This window comes from Sprattus sprattus (genome assembly GCF_963457725.1).
Source record: "Sprattus sprattus genome assembly, chromosome: 8".
Taxonomy (NCBI): Eukaryota; Metazoa; Chordata; class Actinopteri; order Clupeiformes; family Clupeidae; genus Sprattus; species Sprattus sprattus.
Window position 1 is genome coordinate 5,355,876 of NC_137927.1, and position 21,901 is coordinate 5,377,776.

The window sequence follows — 21,901 nt, forward strand, 5'->3', positions numbered from 1 at the left end:
CAAATTGGAGAGTGTTTGTTTTAGCCTAAGGAGAGAGAGACCAGTGGCCTGTTTTTGTGAGAATTCCTTCTGCAAGTTGACTTGTGTTTTGGTGTTGTTTTTTTCTAATCTGCATTTATATTTTTGTGTCACTTCAGTTTAATTTAATTCCATTTTTTGTCGCACCCCAATGATGAATAGCAATGAACCACCGGCATAATTCAAAATGGGGTTTTTGGCAGTTATTGGGCAGTGTTCAAGGATGCAATCTAATAGGGGGAGGAATACAATGCATACTTTCAATACCACTCACCCATCCAGAAATAAATCTTTGACCAACAAGATAGTGTTTTTATGTTGAAAGCATAGCGGCGGTGTTAAATGTGTTTATGTCCCCATACAGAATTTCTTCTAAAAAGTAAAATATGCCAAATGTCTAAAATCAAATAAGATAAATATTTGGGTGAAGCATGGCTTTTCATCTCAGGATAATGTGTGTGTTTGTGTGTGTGTTTGCGTCTGTGTTTTCATGTGTTTCTTGCAGTGTGTTACAGCGGAACAGAATTAGTCATCTTCATGATCAGGCTTTTTCTCCTCTTCACAAACTTGGCGAGCTGTGAGTTTGACTCTTTCTGAAATCTCACCCCCTTTCACTGAAACCCTTTTAACATTCCTCAACAGAAAAACAAATTGCCATTTACTTCGACCTAATTTTATTAGCCGTCACTAATGATACATCCCTATTACAATTAAAAGCTTAATTTAACTGTAATAAGCACTTCCAGCAAAACAAATATGCCATTCTGGGAGGCAGATCTGAGCATAACAAATGTACTATTGCAGAATGGAAATGTGTCTTGAGTGTGATCTGGTTGGGCTGCAATATAAATTACTTCATGTGTTCCTGTCAGTAAAGGGTCTGTGTTTTTTGGCAGGGATCTTTCCAGTAACAGCATCACTGCGTTCCCCTCTCACTTATTTGTTCAGCTGGTAGATTTGCTTCAACTGTAAGTGTACACAATTTCCCTTTCATCTGGAGGTTGACCTCTTTGCCTCATTAGTTTGCTATTCATACACAGTCCCAGGAGCCTTTCATCTTTTAATTGAATACAGAATATTTCCAGAAATGTGATGGTTGTGAATGACATATTAATGCCTTTCTCTCTCTTTCTCTCTGCAGGAATATATCCTACAACCCCATTCTTGACCTGGAAGTGGATCATTTCGACAACCTGCATAAACTGAAATCACTGTGAGTGATCTGCTCACCTCTACAAATTGCAGATTTGGGCTCCACAAAAGCTGACACACATTTAAAAAGTAGATCCATCCGTCCTTTCTACTGAATAACATTTGATGATTAGATAAAGATTTTACACAATTTGCTTGAGGATCCATATGCTGATAAAAGTAACAAAAAAAGCAAAGGCCTCTCATAATCACCTACATTCAGTTAGAATGACAAGGGGATTCTGTTCATCCTCACCATTTAGCTGTCAGAGAAGCACAGAGAAACCTCATCATAAAGAGAGACAGAGAGAGAGAGAGAGAGAGAGAGACAGAGAGAGAGACAGAGGGAGAGATGTTGATGGTTGAAATAGTACCTTCTTGAATGGGCTCCTGTATCATTGCTGAACATAATCTCCCAGCCTACATGAAACAGCTTAGACGGAGAGGTTGTTTTTGAAAATAAGGCATCCTGAACGGGCTCTTCTGATTCTGCCTAAGCATGCTCCTGTAGGGACATCTCATTTTAGGGCACACATCAAAGCACTTCCCTGACAAGAGTGTGTCTGGAAGCACATGACTGCGCTCTGAAAGGAGGCAAAGTAATGAGAATTAGTCATTAGACAGAGAGTGGCTGCTGTGCAAATGGCTCTTTTTCTTTCATAGCGTGTGCAGCTCTGGGACTTATGCAGTGTTCTTTCTACAGGGTCATCGAGGGAATCGAGATTGGGAACATCCAGAGTCGCATGTTTGAGCCCCTCAGAAATCTCACACACATGTAAGTCTTATGTGTCTAAGTGCCGTTACTACGTCCCTGGCTGAGCTAGACAGGTTTAAAGCAACACCATGCCAACATTTTGCCACTTTTTTATGGGCTACTTTTTATGGTCTGCTTCTGGTATCATATTTAAATTCATTTGGATGGAATATGGTCAGGTGAAGGACAGGTAAACACTCCCGTGTTCATACTTCTGTGGAGACTCAGCTCTCGACTGTTCTTAGAACCTGTTCTCTGTTGTTCTCAGAACCTGTTTTCTGTTGGTCTTAGAACCTGTTTTGGTTCTTTCCTCTACTCCTCAGATACTTTAAAAAGTTCCAGTATTGCGGCTACGCTCCACATGTGCGCAGCTGTAAACCCAACACCGACGGCATCTCCTCTCTCGAGGATATGCTGGCCAACATCGTGCTCCGCGTATTCGTCTGGGTCGTCTCGGCAACCACCTGCTTTGGCAACATCTTCGTCATCTGCATGCGCTCCTACATCCGCTCCGAGAACAAGCTCCACGCCATGTGCATCATCTCACTCTGCTGTAAGCTCCAGAGATGTTTACTTTTACTGGTTTGTACAGTAATCTCATATTAATTTGAGTCATGTGCAAGGATCTGCACCAGATTGTGCTGCCAGATCCATACCATCTGCAGTCCTTTGGCAGGTAGTAATAAATACAAATATACTGTATAAATATCATGTACCTATAGTTTCTCCTCTGTCATGGGCATGTGGTTTCCTCAAACTCCTATCATGTTTCCTGTTGGCCCGGTGGATTCCCAAAAGGAATCCCCTTCTCTCCTCTGTGCACGGTCGACTCCTCTGGGAACGGGGCCATATCTGAAGCTAGGAAAGTTGCCATTTCGTATAGCTTTGATATAGTATGGATCTTTGGACTTCAAAGACGCAATGTTGTGGAGGTCCCCTGCATGATGTATGTAAAGTCAGGAAAGCGCGTTTGATGCTGTTTTTAAAACGTATGTAGTATAGACCATTCCCCCATTTGCATTTGGGTTCAAGGAAGCGCTAACGTATTCATCTTTGATGTTACAATGTGGTGCCAAAGCGAGACGTCAAATTGAATTTATCACTAATTTATTTAGCCTCAGATGAGTCCAATCTGCACTAATCTTGCATGTTGCTGAGCTGTCAGCTTGCTTTAATCTCACAGAGAAATATCAAGGCCTGCAGACACCACCTCTGATGTCACTGATGGAGTTAGTGTTTGTATGATGGATGGCCTGGTTGCTATACCAACACAGGCTCTTGACATCTGTCACTCAAACCTCTGCTACAGCAGCTGGTTCCCCGATAATGTCAGCTCACAGTAAACACAAGACAAGATCAGTTCTGATTGAAGCACTGTCTGTGTGTGTAGGCCATTTAGACCCCAGTCAGACTCTAAGCTGCTGTCGTATAGTCTTTTTGTCCTAGGAAGGTTCCTGATTGAGTGAAATGAACCAGAAGTACTGTATCTGAGTGGCAACCATGATGACAGCTGGTCAAATTCTCTTTCCTTTCTTATCTCCTTTATCATAGGGAACACTGGATCATCCTTTATGAAAGGAAACTGATTAAAAAGACTAGTCAATAACATCCGCGGTCACATAATTACGTTTTCCCCTGTAGGTGGAGTCGGATTCTCTTAGCACCATGGATGTCTTTTCTAAAGCCCTTATGAATTCTTATTTATTCTTCTTAACATCTTTCCTTGACCTCATGACATTTTTCCAGGTCAAGGAAAAGTGGTCAGAAAAGGACATAGGATGTAATTATCTTTGAATATTCCACCACGGCCTGCTCAATTGGCTCAATTGTCACCCAGCGCTCTCAGCTTGTCTGGGTAACCTCTAGAACAGTAGACCAGACCGTCATCTATAGACCTATAGACCAGTGTTTCTCAGACTTTTTCAGACCAAGGACCACTTAGCCAATAAAAAAAAAACTCGCAGACCATCTAACTAAATAGAATCCCCGGAACATGCCTACACAGACCTGACGCCAGACAATTGTTAGCGGCACATGAATTTCGCGGGTGGGCTCTTCTTTTTTTACGTATCGGTAGGCTGGTTATAGATATGACAATGCGCAAGGCAAAGCATCTGGAACCCTGCTCCATGCGTGACTAGGTTATGTTACAAACTATAGTTCGCTCACAGCCTCATATTCCCATCACACACTCAGACAGGCCAATTGGTTAATATATCACAAAACACAACAATGCGCTTACTGACTGCAGTAATTCAGTAGGCCTACCAACAGTAGGCTAGCCCACTGGAATTAATACATGCATCCTAGTAGACATAATTTCGTAATTAAGAGCTGTCATTATCCAACGTCACACAACACAAAATATAGTTATCATCTTGTTGTCTCCGCAGCGGCAGAAAAAAACGCTGTTTGAATGCAGCTCCGCGGCGGGATAATGCCAAATAAGGCTGAACTATCTCGTCGTTGCACCTTCTCCTTGCCTGTGTCAGAGGCTTTCATATTTAATTTTCTTTTCACCAGCCTGTGTCATGTCTAACCTGTGTGTGAGTTATGGTACATTACACACACCTTCAGACCTGTACACCAGCATGTGTCATGTCTAACCTGTGTGTGAGTTATGGTAAATGATACACACCTTCAGACCTGTACACCAGCCTGTGTCATGTCTAACCTGTGTGTGAGTTATGGTAAATGACACACACCTCCAGACCTGTACACCAGCCTGTGCCATGTTTAACCTGTGTGTGAGTTATGGTATATTACGCACACCTTCAGACCTGCACACAAGCCTGTGTCATGTCTAACCTGTGTGTGGGTTATGGTACATTACACACACCGTCAGACCTGTACACCAGCCTGTGCCATGTCTAACCTGTGTGTGGGTTATGGTACATTACACACACCGTCAGACCTGTACACCAGCCTGTGTCATGTCTAACCTGTGTGTGGGTTATGGTACATTACACACACCGTCAGACCTGTACACCAGCCTGTATCATGTCTAACCTGTGTGTGAGTTATGGTACATTACACACACCGTCAGACCTGTACACCAGCCTGTGTCATGTCTAACCTGTGTGTGGGTTATGGTACATTACACACACCGTCAGACCTGTACACCAGCCTGTGTCATGTCTAACCTGTGTGTGGGTTATGGTACATTACACACACCGTCAGACCTGTACACCAGCCTGTGTCATGTCTAACCTGTGTGTGAGCAGTGGCGTAACTATAGGGAGTGCAGGGAGTGCAGCTGCACTAGGGCCCGTGGCGAAAGGGGGCCCGTCCTCAATCTCAAAGCAGAAGCGAGTCATTGATGAACTGACCGGGCCCCTCGCCATGTTCGACGCATTCGATATCGTGTATGATCCAGTCCCATCAATTCACAAACATTTCTCAATTACGGTGACAGTTATTCATAATAATGAGCTATCACTTGCCCAAAAACCATTTTAACAATAGTCAGTCTTGACAACAGCAAATAATTAATTTAGCCTCATTTTCCTTTTGCTGAATGAAACGAGGCTCGTTTTTATTAAGTAATATTGCCATCGAAAAATAGCAAGGGTGTGTGGGTAATCTTGTTGTCAAAGATTCTATTGCCTACCCAAACATGTTGCGTTTGTTTCCCACCCTGTGTTGTGCTGCATTGCGTGTTGAGTAAGCGATAAGTAGGCTACCCCATGCCCTTCAAGCACAAAAGTGGCTGCAGGAAGCGAAATGAACGCAACGAGCAGGATTAAAGGGTGGCAAAACTGCCAAAATTATCTTCATTTGGATTTGTGGTGAAGAGTGTTCAGGAGAACACTGACCCCCAGCCCAACGGCAATGAGGCCCACCAGGGTAAGCTAATCACATAGCGTTTACTGTCTGGTATACTGTCTGATATACTGTCAACTCCCATAGTTCACGTCCTGCTTTTCAAGCAGCGATCTCTCAGCAGTCATGAGTGCAACAGATAGCAAAAGCTCAGATTGTGGATAACCACTTGGTTACATCAGCATTGGTGAAGTGTGCACGGCTCTGCTATTGTTTCTTACCGTAGAATACCATTCTAAACGTCATGCATGTTACGTTTTATAATACACCTAATGCTACTTGAAATGTATTTTTTCGCGTCAATGTCGTTAAAAGAAAAAGTTACTTTGCGCATTGGTCTACGTGATATTGTTGGAAGAAGTTTGTTTTGTGATTGGTTGCAGCAGACGAGGCGCTGTCGAGCGGCTGTTCCCAAAAATCCATGTAAATATTCGTAATTCACTATAATGTTTGATAACCCCCTGAAGAAGTTGTATTAATGTTTTCCCATATGTTGTCTTATCTGCTCATTATACACTGTTTCTCCAAAATCAGTCTGATCGATGAAATACTGTGTTCATTGGTGTTTTCATGACAACATATTGTAGCAACCCTTAATGTGTATTGTACATGCGTCTCACTAGACTGCAATATCAATTGTTCCACCTGACGTTACGACCGTAATGGGGGCCCATTGACATGGTTTGCACTCGTCAAGACATTGTTACGCAGCTGTGTGTGAGTTAATGTGGTAAATGACACAAACCTCCAGACCTGTACACCAGCCTGTGTTATGTCTAACCTTTGTCTGAGTTATGGTATATTACCCACACAGTGACTGAATCCTCCTCCTGTAGGCGCTGACGGGCTCATGGGCGTATACCTGTTCATGATTGGCGCGTACGACCTGAAGTTCCGTGGCGAGTACAACCGGCACGCGCAGGCGTGGATGGACAGCTCGGCCTGCCAGGTGGTGGGATCCCTGGCCATGCTGTCCACAGAGGTGAGCGTGCTGCTGCTGACCTACCTGACGCTGGAGAAGTACATCTCCATTGTCTACCCCTTCCGCTACCTGACGCCGGGACGTCGCCGCACCGTCACCATCCTCGTGGCCATCTGGGTCCTCGGCTTCATCATCGCATTCCTGCCGCTCGTCTGCAAAGGAGCCTTCCAGAACTTCTATGGCACCAACGGCGTGTGTTTCCCCCTGCACTCGGAGCAGAGGGAGACGGAGGGCGCGCAGATCTACTCCATCGTCATCTTTCTGGGTACGGTGAGGGGGGGGCTCTCTGCCAGAGGATTGTCTTTAATTTAATTCAGATCGACAAATATCATTTAATGTTATGGTTGGGTATTGACTTTTCTTACTCAAAGCCAGCCGTTGTTATTATTCCATTGGTATGATCAAATAGCAGTTGAACAGAAGAGAAAAGTTGTGTTTTTGATGTCGGGCCATAAATTGCACTGATTGAGACGGATGCATATCCAAACTTGCATCTGAATTTGTGTTAAATGTGTGTGTTTATTTCCCCTTTGCATAGGCCTGAATCTGGCAGCCTTCCTCATCATTGTGCTCTCATACGGCAGCATGTTCTACAACATACAGAGAACAGGCACTCAGACCACCAAGTACAGCAACCACATCAAGAAGGAGCTGACTATCGCCAAGCGCTTCTTCTCCATCGTCATCACAGACTCCCTCTGTTGGATTCCCATCTTCATCCTCAAGATCTTATCGCTCATGCAGGTTGAGATTCCAGGTAAAACCTTTAACCTTTAAAGCCTTATTAACAAGGCCCGGGATCCCCACCTGTCTTGGACTCTTGTCCCGCCCCCACACATTTCACTTCTTTACATTGCACACTGCACATTGCACACTCACTTTTGCACTCCTGCCCTGCAATCTTTGCATTTTACCTTTCACTTAACTTTTTTATATGCACTCTTTTTTATATATATCTATATATGTTTCCATACTGTGTTCTATCTGTAGTACTTATGTTTTGTGTAGTACTTAGTGTGTTTCTATGTTTTATGTTATGTGTAGTACTTATTGTGTGTATGTTTTTATGTTTACTGTATGCACCCATACACCAGAGAAAATTTCAGGTTGGCGTATCGTACATTAAATGCAATTCAATGTGCTTTACAGAAATAAACATAGAATTTAAATTGAAACACAGTCAAAGAAACTTAAATAAAAATAAAAAACACAATGAAAATTGAAAGAAAATAAATAAATAAATAAAACATCAATATCAATAAATTGCAGGTAAGACACATTATGATTAGCACTAAGAAGCAGCATACTGTAATAAATAGAGAAAGACAACACCCAGACTATGCTCCTAGAGGAATAGGCTGCAATGTGGGAACAGTACAAAAAAAAAAAAAAACACACACCTAAGCACATAAGCACATACAACAATACATACATGAATAGAAAACACCAGAGCTACATGAAAAAGCTGCCACTTGCGTTGGCGCTAGGGATAGCCAGGAGTCTCACCAGGACATGACAAACACAAAAAAAAAAAACACCTCAGCACATAAGCATACAACTCACAAACAATACATGAATACAAAACACCAGCGCTATGAAAAAGCTGCCACTTGCGTTGGCGCTAGGGATAGCGAGGAGTCTCAGGACATGACAAACACGAAACAGGCGAAGGCGTGGGATGTGACGGAAGGTGTCAGGTGGAAGGCCAACAGCGACTGCAGAGAACGGTCTGCACTTGACCATCAGATGTTCGAGGTCAGGTGAGCAGCCTGACGATGTTTTCTTCGCATCCACACACCACTGGTTGTCGATCAGGATACACACACCACCTCCTTTATTCTTGCCCGAATCAACCGTTGAGTCCCGCCGATGAATGGAGAGACCATCGGGTAGGATGACAGTTAGGAAGCGGAGGACGGTGCTGTCGTTTCCCCAATTTCACCAGGGTCCCGGCTCGTTTTCCCCTTTTCCTCCGCCGGCGTCTTTCCACGGGTATCCAGGGTAAACAGCCAGGAAAACAACTCTGGTAACCAACGGAGTGAAAGTCCCAAGATGCGTCTGTAACTCGAAGACTCAGCCCGATATTCAGCAAAGCCCCTCTGTCGTACGTGATTCGCGCTTGACACGTTGTTAATACATGTGAAAATAACATATTAAGATGAAAAAAAAAGTTTAACATTGAGGAGGAGCAACGGCAACGGCAGCCATATCTCAGGCGCCTACGTCACAATGTACAACAATAAAAGAGCTAGACAAGGTCTGATATCTGCATTATTATGCTTTGAACACCTGGGAAGAGCCTGATCCCCAAGCTCACCGTAATGCACAACACACTGCTGTATGACACTCATATCAGGAGACTGGAGGATATTACAAAAGAATCTTTCCATTACAGGGGGGTTTAGTAGAAGCCTGTTTATACACTGAGAAACTTTATGATCTCTGTAGAATATAAACCAATGGTAAAAAAGATCCATACAAGTCAGTGTGTTAGAACTGAAATTACTTTCACAGTATAAGCGTGTGAAAAGTGAAGAAGTGAAGTTTGAATTTTAAACTCATTCACATAAGAGTCCTTTGAAATGTTCTGCCAATAATGACCGAGTATGAGCTCGTGTGAAAGCATGGAGGCTGGGACATTGGAATACATTTCCCACTCTGACAAACTTGATGATCCATCAATTTCTGTTAGATCCTCAGTGACAGGAGAACAGCTTACTCTCAATAACTACTATTCTTCTCTTTCTCTCTCCCCTCCTTCTCTCTCTCTCTCTCTCCCTCCCTTACGTTCTCCTGTGTGTTGTTAATAATAATTTACATCAGGGTCATATGATTTGCACAGTCTAGCATGGAGGCATTGCGTCAATGTGGTGTACAGTACTTTAGAGTGCTGTAATCAGTTGAGCACAGCTTTGGCCATAATAAGATTTGTTCAACCCCTTCACACATTAATAACTGGTACTGGTTGCTGAAATGACAAAGGATTCGCTATGACAGCTACATTTATTTACATCCTTTTTCTCTTTTCCCACTTGTCTTTGCTCTCCTCTTTTCCTCTCCTTTTTTTGCCCTCTACTTTTCCCATTTTCTCTCCTCTCCTCTTCCTTCCCCCTTTTTCTCTTTTCTCTCCTCTCCTTTCCCTTCTCACGATTTCTCTCCTCCCCTCTCCCCTCTCCCCTCCCCTCCTCTCCTCTCTTCTCCTCTTCTGTTCTCTCTTCCTCTCTCCCTCAGGATCCATCAGTTCGTGGGTGGTGATCTTCATCCTGCCCATCAACAGTGCCCTGAACCCCATCCTGTACACGTTGACCACGCGGCCCTTTAAGGAGACACTGGTGCAGGTGTGGGCCAACTACAGGCAGCGACGTCCCCTGCTGGGCAGCCGCCCCGCGCACCTACGCCACTTTACCTGGCTGGAGATTGTGCCCCTGCAGGAGGGCAGCCACGCCACCACACTCGCACTCACCTCCCCAGACTTCCTGCCACACCCCTCTGAGGGCCAATGAGACATGAGATACAAGTGCACCCCCCAAACCCCCCAATGGCCAATAAGACGTTTAATGCCATTGCCCCTCAACCCTACCGCCATACAACTCGCTACTTATCTCACCTCAAGGACCACCGAGCGTCTGGCAGTCCTTTGCTGTTTACACTGTCTGAGTTCATTAGGCATATGTTGTTTGTTTGTTGACGTTCACATTCCACGCTCACGTTCGGAGACAGGGTATCAAAGCATCTCTACACGAGTGGGGTGAATGATTTTGATGATTGATGCGGATCAGTATTTGATTGACGAGTATTACCCACTCAGGCATCAACCTAAAGGGACCCAGCACCACCGATTTACTGTATTTATTTTCTTCCTTGAGGGGACGACTGGGAGTTATGTAAGCTTGAAAAGCTTAATTGGGTGTTTTGAAACATCAGTGATGAGACACACGGCACTGTGAAATGGAACGACCAGTGCCACTTAGAAGCTGCCTCAAGACTGGAGATCAATCAAGCCATTCCACATCCCAGTGGCCATCATGCTGCCATCTGTCACTGAGATTCTCTGTGGCGTTAGTCAAAGTTCAGTGCGTTACTCAGTAGGTTATTCAGTGCGTTTGTGCCAATGAAATGTGCTGGAGGAAAGGCACCCTTTGTGTCTCTCCACATCCATTAATTTACTGATGCCTTCTTTTATGTTTATTGATGGATCAAAGAAACCTTGGTTGTTTATTTGATTTTTGAAGTGGCAAACATCAAATGGGTCTGTGCCACAACTGGTCTACAGACAGCTGATACCTGGAAACCAATACACTGTGATAGAGCTTATCTATGCTTGTGTGTGTGTGTGTGTGTGTGTGTGTGTGTGTGTGTGTGTGTGTGTGTGTGTGTGTGTGTGTGTGTTATGGGTTACTGAGTCTGTATCTGTCTTTGTGTGTGGGGTGGGGTGGGGTGGGGTGGTGGCATTTAGGGGATGTGATGCTGTGTGTGTGCAAGAGGGTGAGTGTGCGGTTGCTCATGGTAGGCTTGAGCTAGCTGTGGGGATTTGGTATCCACACTGTGTGGTGACTCACAGTGACTCCAACTTGAAAGCAGTTTGGGATAAAAGCACACAGTGGTTTCAGTCATAGAACACAAACACAGAGAGAGAGAGAGAGAGAGAGAGAAGTTTGGGATAAGGACAAACCAGTCATAGTGGGGATATCTGGATATTGGCACCTTCTCACACTCTCTTTCTCTCACACGCACACACACACACACACACAGAGAAGGACACTTTTAATGTTCTCTAACCTATCCTTTGATGACAGTTCTATTATCTGTGCCATTTCATGATTATTGATAAAGCCATTAGTGCTGTCGTTAGAAGATCTCATGAGGTGTATCTGTCTCTGTCTGTGAAACTCTCAAATGTGTCTCTCTTTTACAGGCGTATCCACAACCAAATGTGCTGTTTGCCAATCCACAGTCCTCTTGCACTTCTGCAAAAATATATTGAACCGAAAATATAGGCTGTCTTTTTAAAAATCGTTATAAGTTGTAGATTTAGCAGCACAGTCTTTGTTGTCTTTGCTGGAGAATAATGATTGTTGTTTTTGAAGTTCTCCTTATTTGTGAAGTATTATGTGAAGATCAGGCTTGAGGGTTTGTTCATAGGGGGACAAAAACACTTTATATGCCAGTGATGAATTACTCTGTCAACACACTGTTTTCAACTGATATCTTCTCGGTCCTTCGGTTCCAATTTATTTTTGTCTGAATAGAACCGAACAATACACATTCCTATTTCTGAGACTAATAAGAATGTACCAGATATATGAAAACATATCTTGCAAAGATCAAGATTGTATTTTTTTTTGCAGTGTGAGTGCATTTCATCCATGCACCTGACATGGACCATGCAGTGAGTTTTTTTCTTTGATTCAGTGGGTACCCTGTATAGAATAAAAGTCTTGCTTCAGAGTGTTCCGGCTGAGTGTTCTCCTCGAAGCAGCAGGTGTGTAAATAACTGAGATTCGTAAAACGGGAGGGTCAACCTGTGATTCTGCAGGTCTCAGAAGGTCGAACAACAGAGCTTCCTCTGGAAAACACACACCAGACGACAAGTCCTGTTTACTTCTACTTTCCCCTTCATTCTGTATAAATTCTAGGATAAATCAATTCTAGGATGAATACCGAATGAATCATACATGAACTCCATTTACCCAAACAATCCCTCAACAGTGACTGAGGATACTATACAAATATGCACACCACATTCCCACGTGTAGATCGTTATTAGGTGTACATGATTCATATAGCTTCGTATTGATCATGATGCATATGGCTTCCTATTGATCATGATTCATTTACATGTTCCAGTACAGTGTTTGCAAAACAAGAACCCTGATCAGAGGGAAATGTTACTGCCACCCTCCCTGTGATGTTGATGATTCGATCTGCTGCTCTGCCCCCGCCATACTATTTTCACATACAGTATATGTCACACAAGAAAGAAGATCTACAAAGAGTTTGAAATGTATTATATTTCTTCACAAATAATAAAACACAGCCTAGCGAGGCCTGTTGTACACAAGACTCAAGTTAATACAAGACAACTAAAAGGTGGTGCCATCACATAGAGTGATATAATTCACCTCTGTTATGTGTAAAAACAAACTTAACACAGTAATGCCCTTAAAATACTGTACAAAATCAGTTGTACTAATAAAAGAAATAAAATGTTCACTGAACATGCAGCATTTCCCCTAGGGTTGGTTTGTGTGTGTGTGAGTTTATGTATTAAATATAAATGCATCCCTGTCGTAAATGTAAACATACACCCTAAGGGTCAGTTTGTGTGTGTGTGTGTGTATTTGTGTTTAAGTATTACATATAAAGGCCTACCTGCCGTATTTGCAAACATACAACCTAAGAGCTGGATGTGTGTGTGTTTATGTGAGTTTCTGTATTGCATATTTATGCATCCCTGCAGTAAATGCAAACATACATTTTGCCCCTGTGACTAGCACCCAGAATGCAGCTGCTGGTAGTCGGGCATGGTCCTTGACGCTATCTGGTGGAGTGTTGGAGGTTCTAGAGTGCAGGAATCAGTATTCCCTGCAGGCAGTCGCTGGGTGAGTCATGGACCTTGCACTAGAGGAAACTGAGCTGCTCCGAGGTGTAGACGGTGGCGGGGAGCATGTCCGTGCTCAGGAAGTCAAGCGAGTCTCCGTTCCCCCTCGTGGGCTGGAAGGCGGGTGCAGCATCCGATGAGGGTGAGAGGTTGGAGGTGATCGGGTACAGTGGAGTGCCCTCCACCTGCACATCTGGAGCCTGAGAGAGTAAGAACGGCAGGAGTTTAACAGTGGGGGCAAAGGTCAGGTTTGTTGTCATGTGTTTGCCTTCTCCTCTCCAATTTATCACCTCAGTCTGTTAGTGACTTATGAGCCATTGTCATAACACCTGTTGCCAGAAGTACAGCTGAGTTGAGGCAGAACCGCTCACACAAGTATGTTAATGCAAAACGCTTCCTTCTAAGCAGGACTTTTCAACTAGATTATGTCATCTAAACCGCATCCTGTGCAAACTTTATTGGAACTTTATTGCAAACTGCATTCCAAACTGAACCAACTCACCCATCTTCTTGTTCTAAATCATACAGGCTAATACTAAATCATACAGGCTAATACTCCCTCTCAGCCACTGCAATACTCTATGGAACGTCCTAGGTCATTGCCGTACTGTTTATATCCTCTGTGGTTCCCTGATGGTGGAACAAGCTACCAAACGCTATCAAAGCAAAGGCGTTCTGCTCTATCTTCAAGAATCTCTTGAACACTCATCTCTTACAAGAGCACTTTGTCCATATTGAGGAGAATTGGTACTTAGTGCTTACTCCAAAATCTTCTCATTTACTGAAGCGTGATGGTTGTTCCTCACTTGTGGCAAATGGCTTTGGATAAATGCATCTGCTAAATGACTAAATGTAAATGTACTGTGCATTCATCGCAGTTTCAACTAAAGTCCATAAACAACTTCACTCAGGCAATTTCCTTCAGGAGTAATAACACCCAGATTTGGCCATACACGGATTCGCACTTTAAATAGTAATTGATTAATCATTAATTTGGTGTACAGATTGATACAAAATCTATATTTACAACATCAAAACTGTGAATAGATTTTTCCTCCTCTTACAACTTGTAAAGTGTTATATTGTTCACTGTCTGTTCCTTGTGTTGGACTTTTATTTTCTATTAGTATTGTGTGTTATTGACTTCCTTGGTTGCCATGTGAATTTGTATACTTCCTATTAGTCATGTGCTTCTGTTGTTCCTTGTGTCTCTGTCTACGCCCCTCACCTGTTTACCAGTTATGAGTTGTTGTTTGTGTCAATGTTTTCACTGTGTTTCAATGTTTTCTTTGTAAGTAAAGACTTCTTGTTTGGATTTAAAACTGTTTAGTGTTTAGGTCCAGCACTATAAATCGGATCATGACAGATCACGCTCGTTATAGTGCCAGACCCGAACGCACATCAAAATGAGGGACCGCTGAAAACAATGCAGACAAGGAAGCATGTGACTAACAGGAAGTAAACAAAACTCACTGGGCAACCAAGGGACATGACTCAGATGATTTACAGAATAAAAGTCCAAACACAGATGTCAGAGACACAGTCCAGACACTTTGTCTGAAAAGCAGCATTGATATGATCAGGGATTATATGGTCTCAAGCTGGATGGATGCATTGTCTGTTTGTGTACTTTCACAGTTGATCTAAGGCATCACAGGTTCACTGTACTGATATTCAACTACCTCAGTGAGTAGAGCCTTTCAGAGTCTGTCTTTAAACATCAATGTCTCTTTTTTAGAGAGGGCATTTTTCATGTAGGACTTTAAACGTTGTTCTGGTTGCAAAATGTTTCCTGATTCTTTTAGCATTACTAGAGACCAGGATATGGTTTCCATGCACAAAGAGCCCTGAGCCACTCGGCCCCCTGAGCTGGTGACTGCTGCGTTCAGATCTCAGCACGAGGTACACTCCAGCTTGTGTATGTAAACTATCCATCCTTCACACTCCTTCACACTTCATCCCTCCGCCAACAACGAGATTAGCACAGTCAACACAGGCGTGTGAAGAGCCCTCAAACACATGGCGTGCCTGGAAGCAAGGCTGACGCTTCATATGAAGTACATGTTTTTGTTAGATCTCACACACACATCACACACACACACACACACACACACACACACACACACACATTTGTAAAGCCAGAAATAACAAACATCACAGTGAAATGACTGCTATGGCTCCTTGGCAAACAAGCATTACAGTCACGCCACAAGGCCAGATGGAATTATAGGAATCTGGTGGGCAGGGAGGGCAAAAGTGAGAGCCAAGACAATCTTATCCAGTACAGAATACTAGCGGGACTAATTACGTGCATGCAATCTGCTCGGTTTACTTCCTGACAGATCAGTAAACATACGGAAATGGATTGAACATGAATGGAACTGTATCTATACTGCCATCTATTAAAACCATCTTTCCAAATTGAATCACACCAATTACTAAATTGTCTTGTGAGGTCATATATCTGGCCATATATCCAGTATGCAGTGAGTGTTTTTAATATATGTACTGCATAGGGAGAATGAAGGTGAAAAAGAGTGAGAGACAATGAGAAAAGATTCTAATCTTGAATGTGACGTCATATGCATAAGGAAGACAAAGTGCGGGGCAAATGCATCAATGCACCAGTCGGGTCTTATCGGAGTGCCAGCCTCATCTCTTTCCCAGATAACTGGCATGAACGGATAAAGACATCTCCGTAAAAGACAATAGAAAGCGAATAGAGAGTGCCTTCATGCTGATTACCTACCTCGTACATGCCTGAGACAGAGAGAGACGGTAGAGCGAAAGAAGGTAAAGAGAAAGAAGGTAAACCATAAGACAGCCTAAGAGGATTCTGTGCAGGGGCATCAATTAGGGAACTCCTTGGCACCTCGGAACCACCCTCTGCATCAGATACCTGCAACAGAAAACGAGGCAGTATTAATGACATTAATTAATATTAGTGACAACCTCTGTTCAGTCATTCTGAAGACATGACAGCTTCCTTTCATAATCATCCCAAATATGACTACAGTGGTATAGAATAAATTAGAATAAAGCAGCCCTGATATGTATGTGTAATAACACACAGCCATGTGGCCTCACACACCAGAAGCTCCTTAGACTTCGCCTCAGAATGATTTTCTCTTTGAAAATTGACATGGTCCTCCCTTATACATCATGCGCTGGTGCGTGCATCTGTGACCGTCATATGCATAAGGAAGACAAATTGCGGGGCGCATGCATAAATGCACCAGTCAGTTCCTATAGGAGCGCCAGCTTCATCTCTTTCCCAGATCACCGGCATGAACGGATAGAGAAAAAGACACAATAGAAAGCGCTCTACCTTCGTGCCGGTTAGCTACCTGGTACAGGCCTGGGCTTTGCTTGGGGGTGCCGGCTGCTTTAGATGACTGGCTGCTCCTCCTACAGCAGCACTTGCATACACAGCCGCACATGACAAGGCAGAGAAAAACAGCAGCCACTATATAATATTTTAAAAAGGATAAACGGCTTTCTGCAAAGGAAAGGAAAACAAAGAGAAGATAATGGAAATATAAGAAGAATTGCCTTTACTGTGACTTTTGTTCAACATAGTAGAGGACATACTTGATAACCCTTAAATCTCTGTACTGTTTTTCAATATTAGGAGGCTTGCGTATGAGGTAGCCATTGGTTCCCAACTTCAAGCATTCTATAACATTAGAGCTGAGGGTAAAACTGAGACTGGGTCTGAATCCTGCTTCAGAGGAGCCCATGCTATGTCTGCCACCTCCTCTGAGGCCCTCTCTTTAATGGCTGGGAGAGCTTGACACCTGACTGAGCTCTAGAAGGAGTCACAGCAGAAGCACTGGTACACGTATGAATGACTAGACCTCACCTTGACTCTCCAGGGTGGCCATAACGACCAGATGGCCATGTGTGTCTCGGACCTCATAGGTTCCTGCATCGCTTGGTCTCAAGTCTTTGATCCGGACACTAGAACCCGAGGGGTAGTCCTGCAGTGAGACACGACCGTCAAGATGCAGACTATAGAGCACATCAACTCTCTCAATACCCATCTGGTAAAGCACATGCTCCATGCCGGACTGGTCTGTGTAGCTGATGACAGCCTTGGATGTGGGGATGGGGAAGGGGATGATCAGACTCCCCTCTCCTTCAACACTGACTTCCATAGTTTTAGCTGATGAGAGATGGAGAAGTTCATGAAAGAACAGAGAACCTAAAGTAAAGATAATAAATATAATAACTTAATTCTAGTCTTGTTAAACTACAGTAATATCATACCCTTTTTTCTTATTCATGATATATTTATGACCCAAACTATTTAAGGCTCTCCCTCTCTCTCACTACATCTGTCTCTTTCTTATTATCCATTCTTTGCCCCTTGACATAATCCCTCCAACTCGTCTTCCCTGTTTGCGTACCAATCACAGTGACGCGTATCTTCCGCAGCTCCACCCCGTTGCGACTGCGTAAGGTGTAGTTGCCCTGTTGGTCTGAGGTGGCGACATCTGCAGACCACCGCCTGCTAGTCTGGCCAAGTCTCCACAGTATCTGTGTGTCTGATGGCATAAGAAGGGGAGCGAACTCCAGCACCGCAGCACGTTTCATTGGGAGAATCTCCAACTGGTCTCCGTAGTACACCTCCATTTCCTGAGTGCAGTCTGAAAGAGCGACAACGTAGCGGAAATAAGTTATAGAGCTCATAAATAATAACAGTTTTTTTTCAGTCGATTTGATATATTTATATATAAGTTTATGTCTCATACGTAAATAATTATGTAAATAAATATGTCATTGCAATGCAATGCAAGTCCTTTTGTCATGGTTTGTACTTTCCCTCATGCTGGCCTGGCTCATCCACTATGGCTTGGTGGCCTATGAGGCTTTACACTCATACCTTTCAACAAATTGAATTACTCCTCATCAATTACATGTAACAATTACATGTTACGTACATGTTAAATTACAGATAAATTAGCAAACATTCCAAAACTCCTATGTGAAACTAATGAAGCATACATATGTTTGACACATAATGACAACTGATATAACTAATTTGCATGTAATGATTTACTAGATGTTTTAGAGTTGCACATAGCCTTTCGCATGAATGTGCAAAAGCCTTTGCAAAATGTTCAAAAGAATGAGAAGTTGCAGTTATGATGTGGAGGTTGAACCTGACCTGAGAAATGTACCAAAGTGACCCAAAAAAAGCAATAATTTGATATTATTACCATAGTGTAATATTATAAAAATAAGAAATATCTTTTCCAATGCATTAATATTTCTGTAAAAAAAAAATCACCATAACAATGCCAGTGCACCAGCACATGCCATGGTCCCAAATGCGTGTTCTAGTCACTTTTGTGCTGTGGGCAAACGTAACCTTTTAGGTACTGTGTGGTGTTGGTCTAGCCCCCTGTTCAACACCTTCACTGATCTTGATGGCAGTGTCCCTGCAGGTGACAATGATCGCCAGAGAGCCTGTGTAAGATCTTTGTCAGAGGACCTGCAGGCTTCAAGTTGAAGACCCCATGCCCAGATCTATTATATGGCTGACTCATCCTCCACTTCATAGAAAAATGAAATCTACTCTCGTGCCAGACTGACTGCCATATATGTATGGAGGGGTATACAGATATAATTTAACACTGGATTAAACGTCGATACATGGAACAAATAGTCTGCTTTAACTAGACCCAAATTTACTTTGTGAATAAGCAATAAGCAATAAGTGGAGTTTCAATTTAATCAGATCAGTTCTACTTTATTATTTTATGTTTATTGTGAAAACAATTAAATATTTCAAACAAACAGAGCAAATCAAATCAGTCTCACCTTTCATTATAAGTTTTAGAAAGTCAGTAGATTTTTTGGAATTATGACGTGACCATGAAAAAATCCCCTCGTCTCTGTCTGTCAACTCCGATATGAAGACCGTTTCATGCTTATACTTATAGTGTGGGTCCAGGGACTGGAAAAGATTAGCATGCACAAACACACAAACACTTTGCTAGGTTACTTAGAGTGGGCTTAATAGAAAGAGAGAGCGAGGGAGAGAGAGAGAATGACAGAGAGATACAGAGACAGAGAGAGAGAGAGAATTAAAGGAGAGAGACATAAGGACATATCCAATTGACCACCATGGTGGGGTGGGGCTCTTTTCTCAACAGTCATTTCCCAATATTTCATACCTGAGTCATATTCATCACCATCCGTGTTTTGGCCTCTGGAGTGATGGGTGTGAAATATATGTAGGAGGTGAGAGGGGCAAGTGACATGATGTGGTCTGGGATGAAAAACTTCTTCCCAGAGCAGAATTCAAACACCTTCAAACCATCTGAAAATTAGAGTAATAAAAACAATACCTTACAACTGACTTGATCTGTGAGAGATTATAGAATTTTGGTGAAACTGTGTAGTGATATTTATATATAAGCATTGTACGAGGTTTTGTGGAATATATACCACTGCTACAAGTAGCACCGACATTATAACACAGGCCTAAGCACATAAGAAATAGAACTAATAAAAAGCTCAACTCAATTCAGCCTACGAGAGGCGAGCTATAGCCTACTTACCAGAAGTGTGAATAGCTCCGATCACAAGCCACCACAACAGGACCTAAATACACCATAGAGAACATAATTGGCGATATATTGCGTATGTATTTAAATATGAATTTAAATTACGCAACCATGATAAGTAGTAGTAGTTTGCTTTGAGTAGTTTGCTTTGAGACACGGGTGGCAAATTCTTTGCAAATCACGTCATCAAACGTCAAACAACAACGCCATAATGTGAATTCTGATGTTAACATAAGACTAATAAGGTAACTATATGTGAGAGTAAGGCCTCTCAATTACGTTTACCACAAGTTAAGAAAAAATGGCCTTACCTGCAATAGTTTGTGTAGTCCCATAACACTTTTCTAGCATTTCCACTTCGGGGGCGGTTCCGTCAGCTCGGGAGGACATGTGTAGGCTACATGTCGGCCCCAGAGGCCGAAATTAGGTACTGCATTTAGTGGGAGGTGGGTGTCTTGCAATTCTTGGCACGATTGTAAATATTATAGTGACTAATAATGTCTCAGTAAAGCACATACCTCCGCCAAGGGTAAATGCCGTATCTCGCAACATTAGCGTAAGCGAAATCAAATGTGTGCTGGCGCTTCGTGAGTCAGATCTGCTCCATAATGGGTTCTTCGTTGTCCCATGTGCCATACACTTTTGCACAGAGGAAATCAGACCAATAGGTGTTGCGTAATCCTACTGACAAACAACCCAACCAAGACGTAATCAGTCACGGGTGATAACATGCTCCTAGACAGGGGTAAAAGTAATGAATTGACCTAGTGAAGAGAGAGACTCAGCAGGACAGTGAGGACGTCTGCCCTCCTCGACTCCAGCTGCCCCTTCAAGGGAATGTTTTAAAATAGTATAGCGGCTGTTTACTGTTGCTGCGCTCTTGGACGCGACCGCCACCTGAGAGCCTGCATTTTTGCCTCCAGGCGGTTACGGTTGTCTTGTGTGACTTAATCGATGCGCAACTGCTTTGACGTAGTAAGAAAAGGTGAGTTTTAAGTTGTAGAAATGATTAACAGCCGAACAATCATCATCAAGATATATGAAATGAATTAAAATCTTCATAAACCCAGGCTCAGTTTGCCATAGTGAAAGGTGGAACAGCAGACACATAGGACAGGTAGTCCAAAAAGCAGATGAAAGGACCATGCAAGAAAGTAAAGGGATAAAGAGCCACATGCTAAATAATTGTAATCCTAAAAGCATAGGCTATTTTAGAGATCCTTTTCAAAGAGTTTGCCTGAGCAGAACAAAAATAACATACCACTGCTTCTAGTGGGCCTTATAATATATTAGTAATGAATGATAATGGTAATAACAATAATATATACTTGGACCAATGATGAGCCAAGTACATCAACTGCAGACAAAGACAAAGAGAGAGAAGACACAGAAAGTCAGGACAGGATGCCAACCAGGGAGGATATTGAGATGGGGAGTGAGGCATAATCCATGAATACAAATTTAAGTACAATCAGGCCTTTATCAAATTTTCACATTCACATTTCACATTTTCACTTGCCGTCCTATTGTGAAGTTCCCAAAAGATGCAGAAGGGTGCTCTTTTCAAGCCCACTGGTATGATGATGACCCCTGTCTGGAATGAATGATGCCATGCTGTATTTGAGTGTTTTATTTCTTACTATTAATAATGACCTTGTTTTTCTCAGTTCTCCATACAGTCCATGTGATTTATTTATTTTTTGAGGGGGGGTGCCCTTTTTTCAGGGCAGAGCAATGGCCCTTCAAAATTATTGTGCACTTCCCTGTCAATAATGACTGACAGTAGATGATGGGTGGAAAGCCAGACGATCCGTTTCCATTCCAGGAAGTAATGATTGGTTAAGACCAGTCACCTGAACGGAACGGAAAACACGATACGTTTGAATGGCTCATACCAGAACTTTTATTTTATCCTTGCGTAACAATGTCGATCATTGCAGAGATCTTAGGATTCAAGA

At 42.8% G+C, this 21,901-nt stretch overlaps 2 protein-coding genes across 3 annotated transcripts in view; one reads left to right on the top strand and one right to left on the bottom strand.

The window, feature by feature from the left end:
* Positions 1 to 10,270, top strand: part of rxfp1 (relaxin family peptide receptor 1) — a gene marked incomplete at both ends in the record, with an annotated part of 108,985 nt that extends 98,715 nt beyond the window's left edge. Inside the window, 8 exons of the mRNA XM_080843048.1 lie at positions 524 to 595; positions 915 to 986; positions 1,160 to 1,231; positions 1,913 to 1,984; positions 2,287 to 2,516; positions 6,622 to 7,032; positions 7,306 to 7,524; positions 9,999 to 10,270. Of these exons, the coding sequence (XP_080699174.1) occupies positions 524 to 595; positions 915 to 986; positions 1,160 to 1,231; positions 1,913 to 1,984; positions 2,287 to 2,516; positions 6,622 to 7,032; positions 7,306 to 7,524; positions 9,999 to 10,270 (1,420 nt within the window). The remainder of the gene's footprint in view (positions 1 to 523; positions 596 to 914; positions 987 to 1,159; positions 1,232 to 1,912; positions 1,985 to 2,286; positions 2,517 to 6,621; positions 7,033 to 7,305; positions 7,525 to 9,998) is intronic.
* Positions 10,271 to 12,808: 2,538 nt separating this feature from the next.
* On the bottom strand, positions 12,809 to 20,758 carry LOC308369540 (uncharacterized protein). 2 transcript variants are annotated; one of them, XM_080844022.1, is made up of 10 exons: positions 20,462 to 20,758; positions 20,255 to 20,340; positions 19,938 to 19,980; positions 19,551 to 19,696; positions 19,195 to 19,330; positions 17,778 to 18,017; positions 17,231 to 17,533; positions 16,716 to 16,867; positions 16,118 to 16,267; positions 12,809 to 13,568 (listed from the first exon to the last, which is right to left on the bottom strand). In XM_080844022.1, exons 2-10 carry the CDS (start codon positions 20,276 to 20,278, stop codon positions 13,389 to 13,391), a joined length of 1,374 nt encoding a protein of 457 aa, XP_080700148.1. In that variant the 5' UTR covers positions 20,279 to 20,340; positions 20,462 to 20,758; the 3' UTR covers positions 12,809 to 13,388. The 2 variants fall into 2 exon arrangements, with proteins under 2 accessions (XP_080700148.1, XP_080700147.1); XM_080844021.1 differs by having other exon boundaries at positions 20,255 to 20,758.
* Between the last annotated feature and the right edge of the window lie 1,143 nt (positions 20,759 to 21,901).

Bases quoted from the DNA above. Each gene is read 5' to 3' on its own strand.
- LOC308369540 (XM_080844022.1), bottom strand. From the start codon at position 20,278: ATGGGACTACACAAACTATTGCAG. The intron at 18,018-19,194 runs GTGAGACTGATT...TCGCTCTTTCAG, and splicing joins TCTAAAACTTATAATGAAAG to ACTGCACTCAGGAAATGGAG. The intron at 16,268-16,715 runs GTAGCTAACCGG...TTTCTGTTGCAG, and splicing joins AAAGCCCAGGCCTGTACCAG to GTATCTGATGCAGAGGGTGG.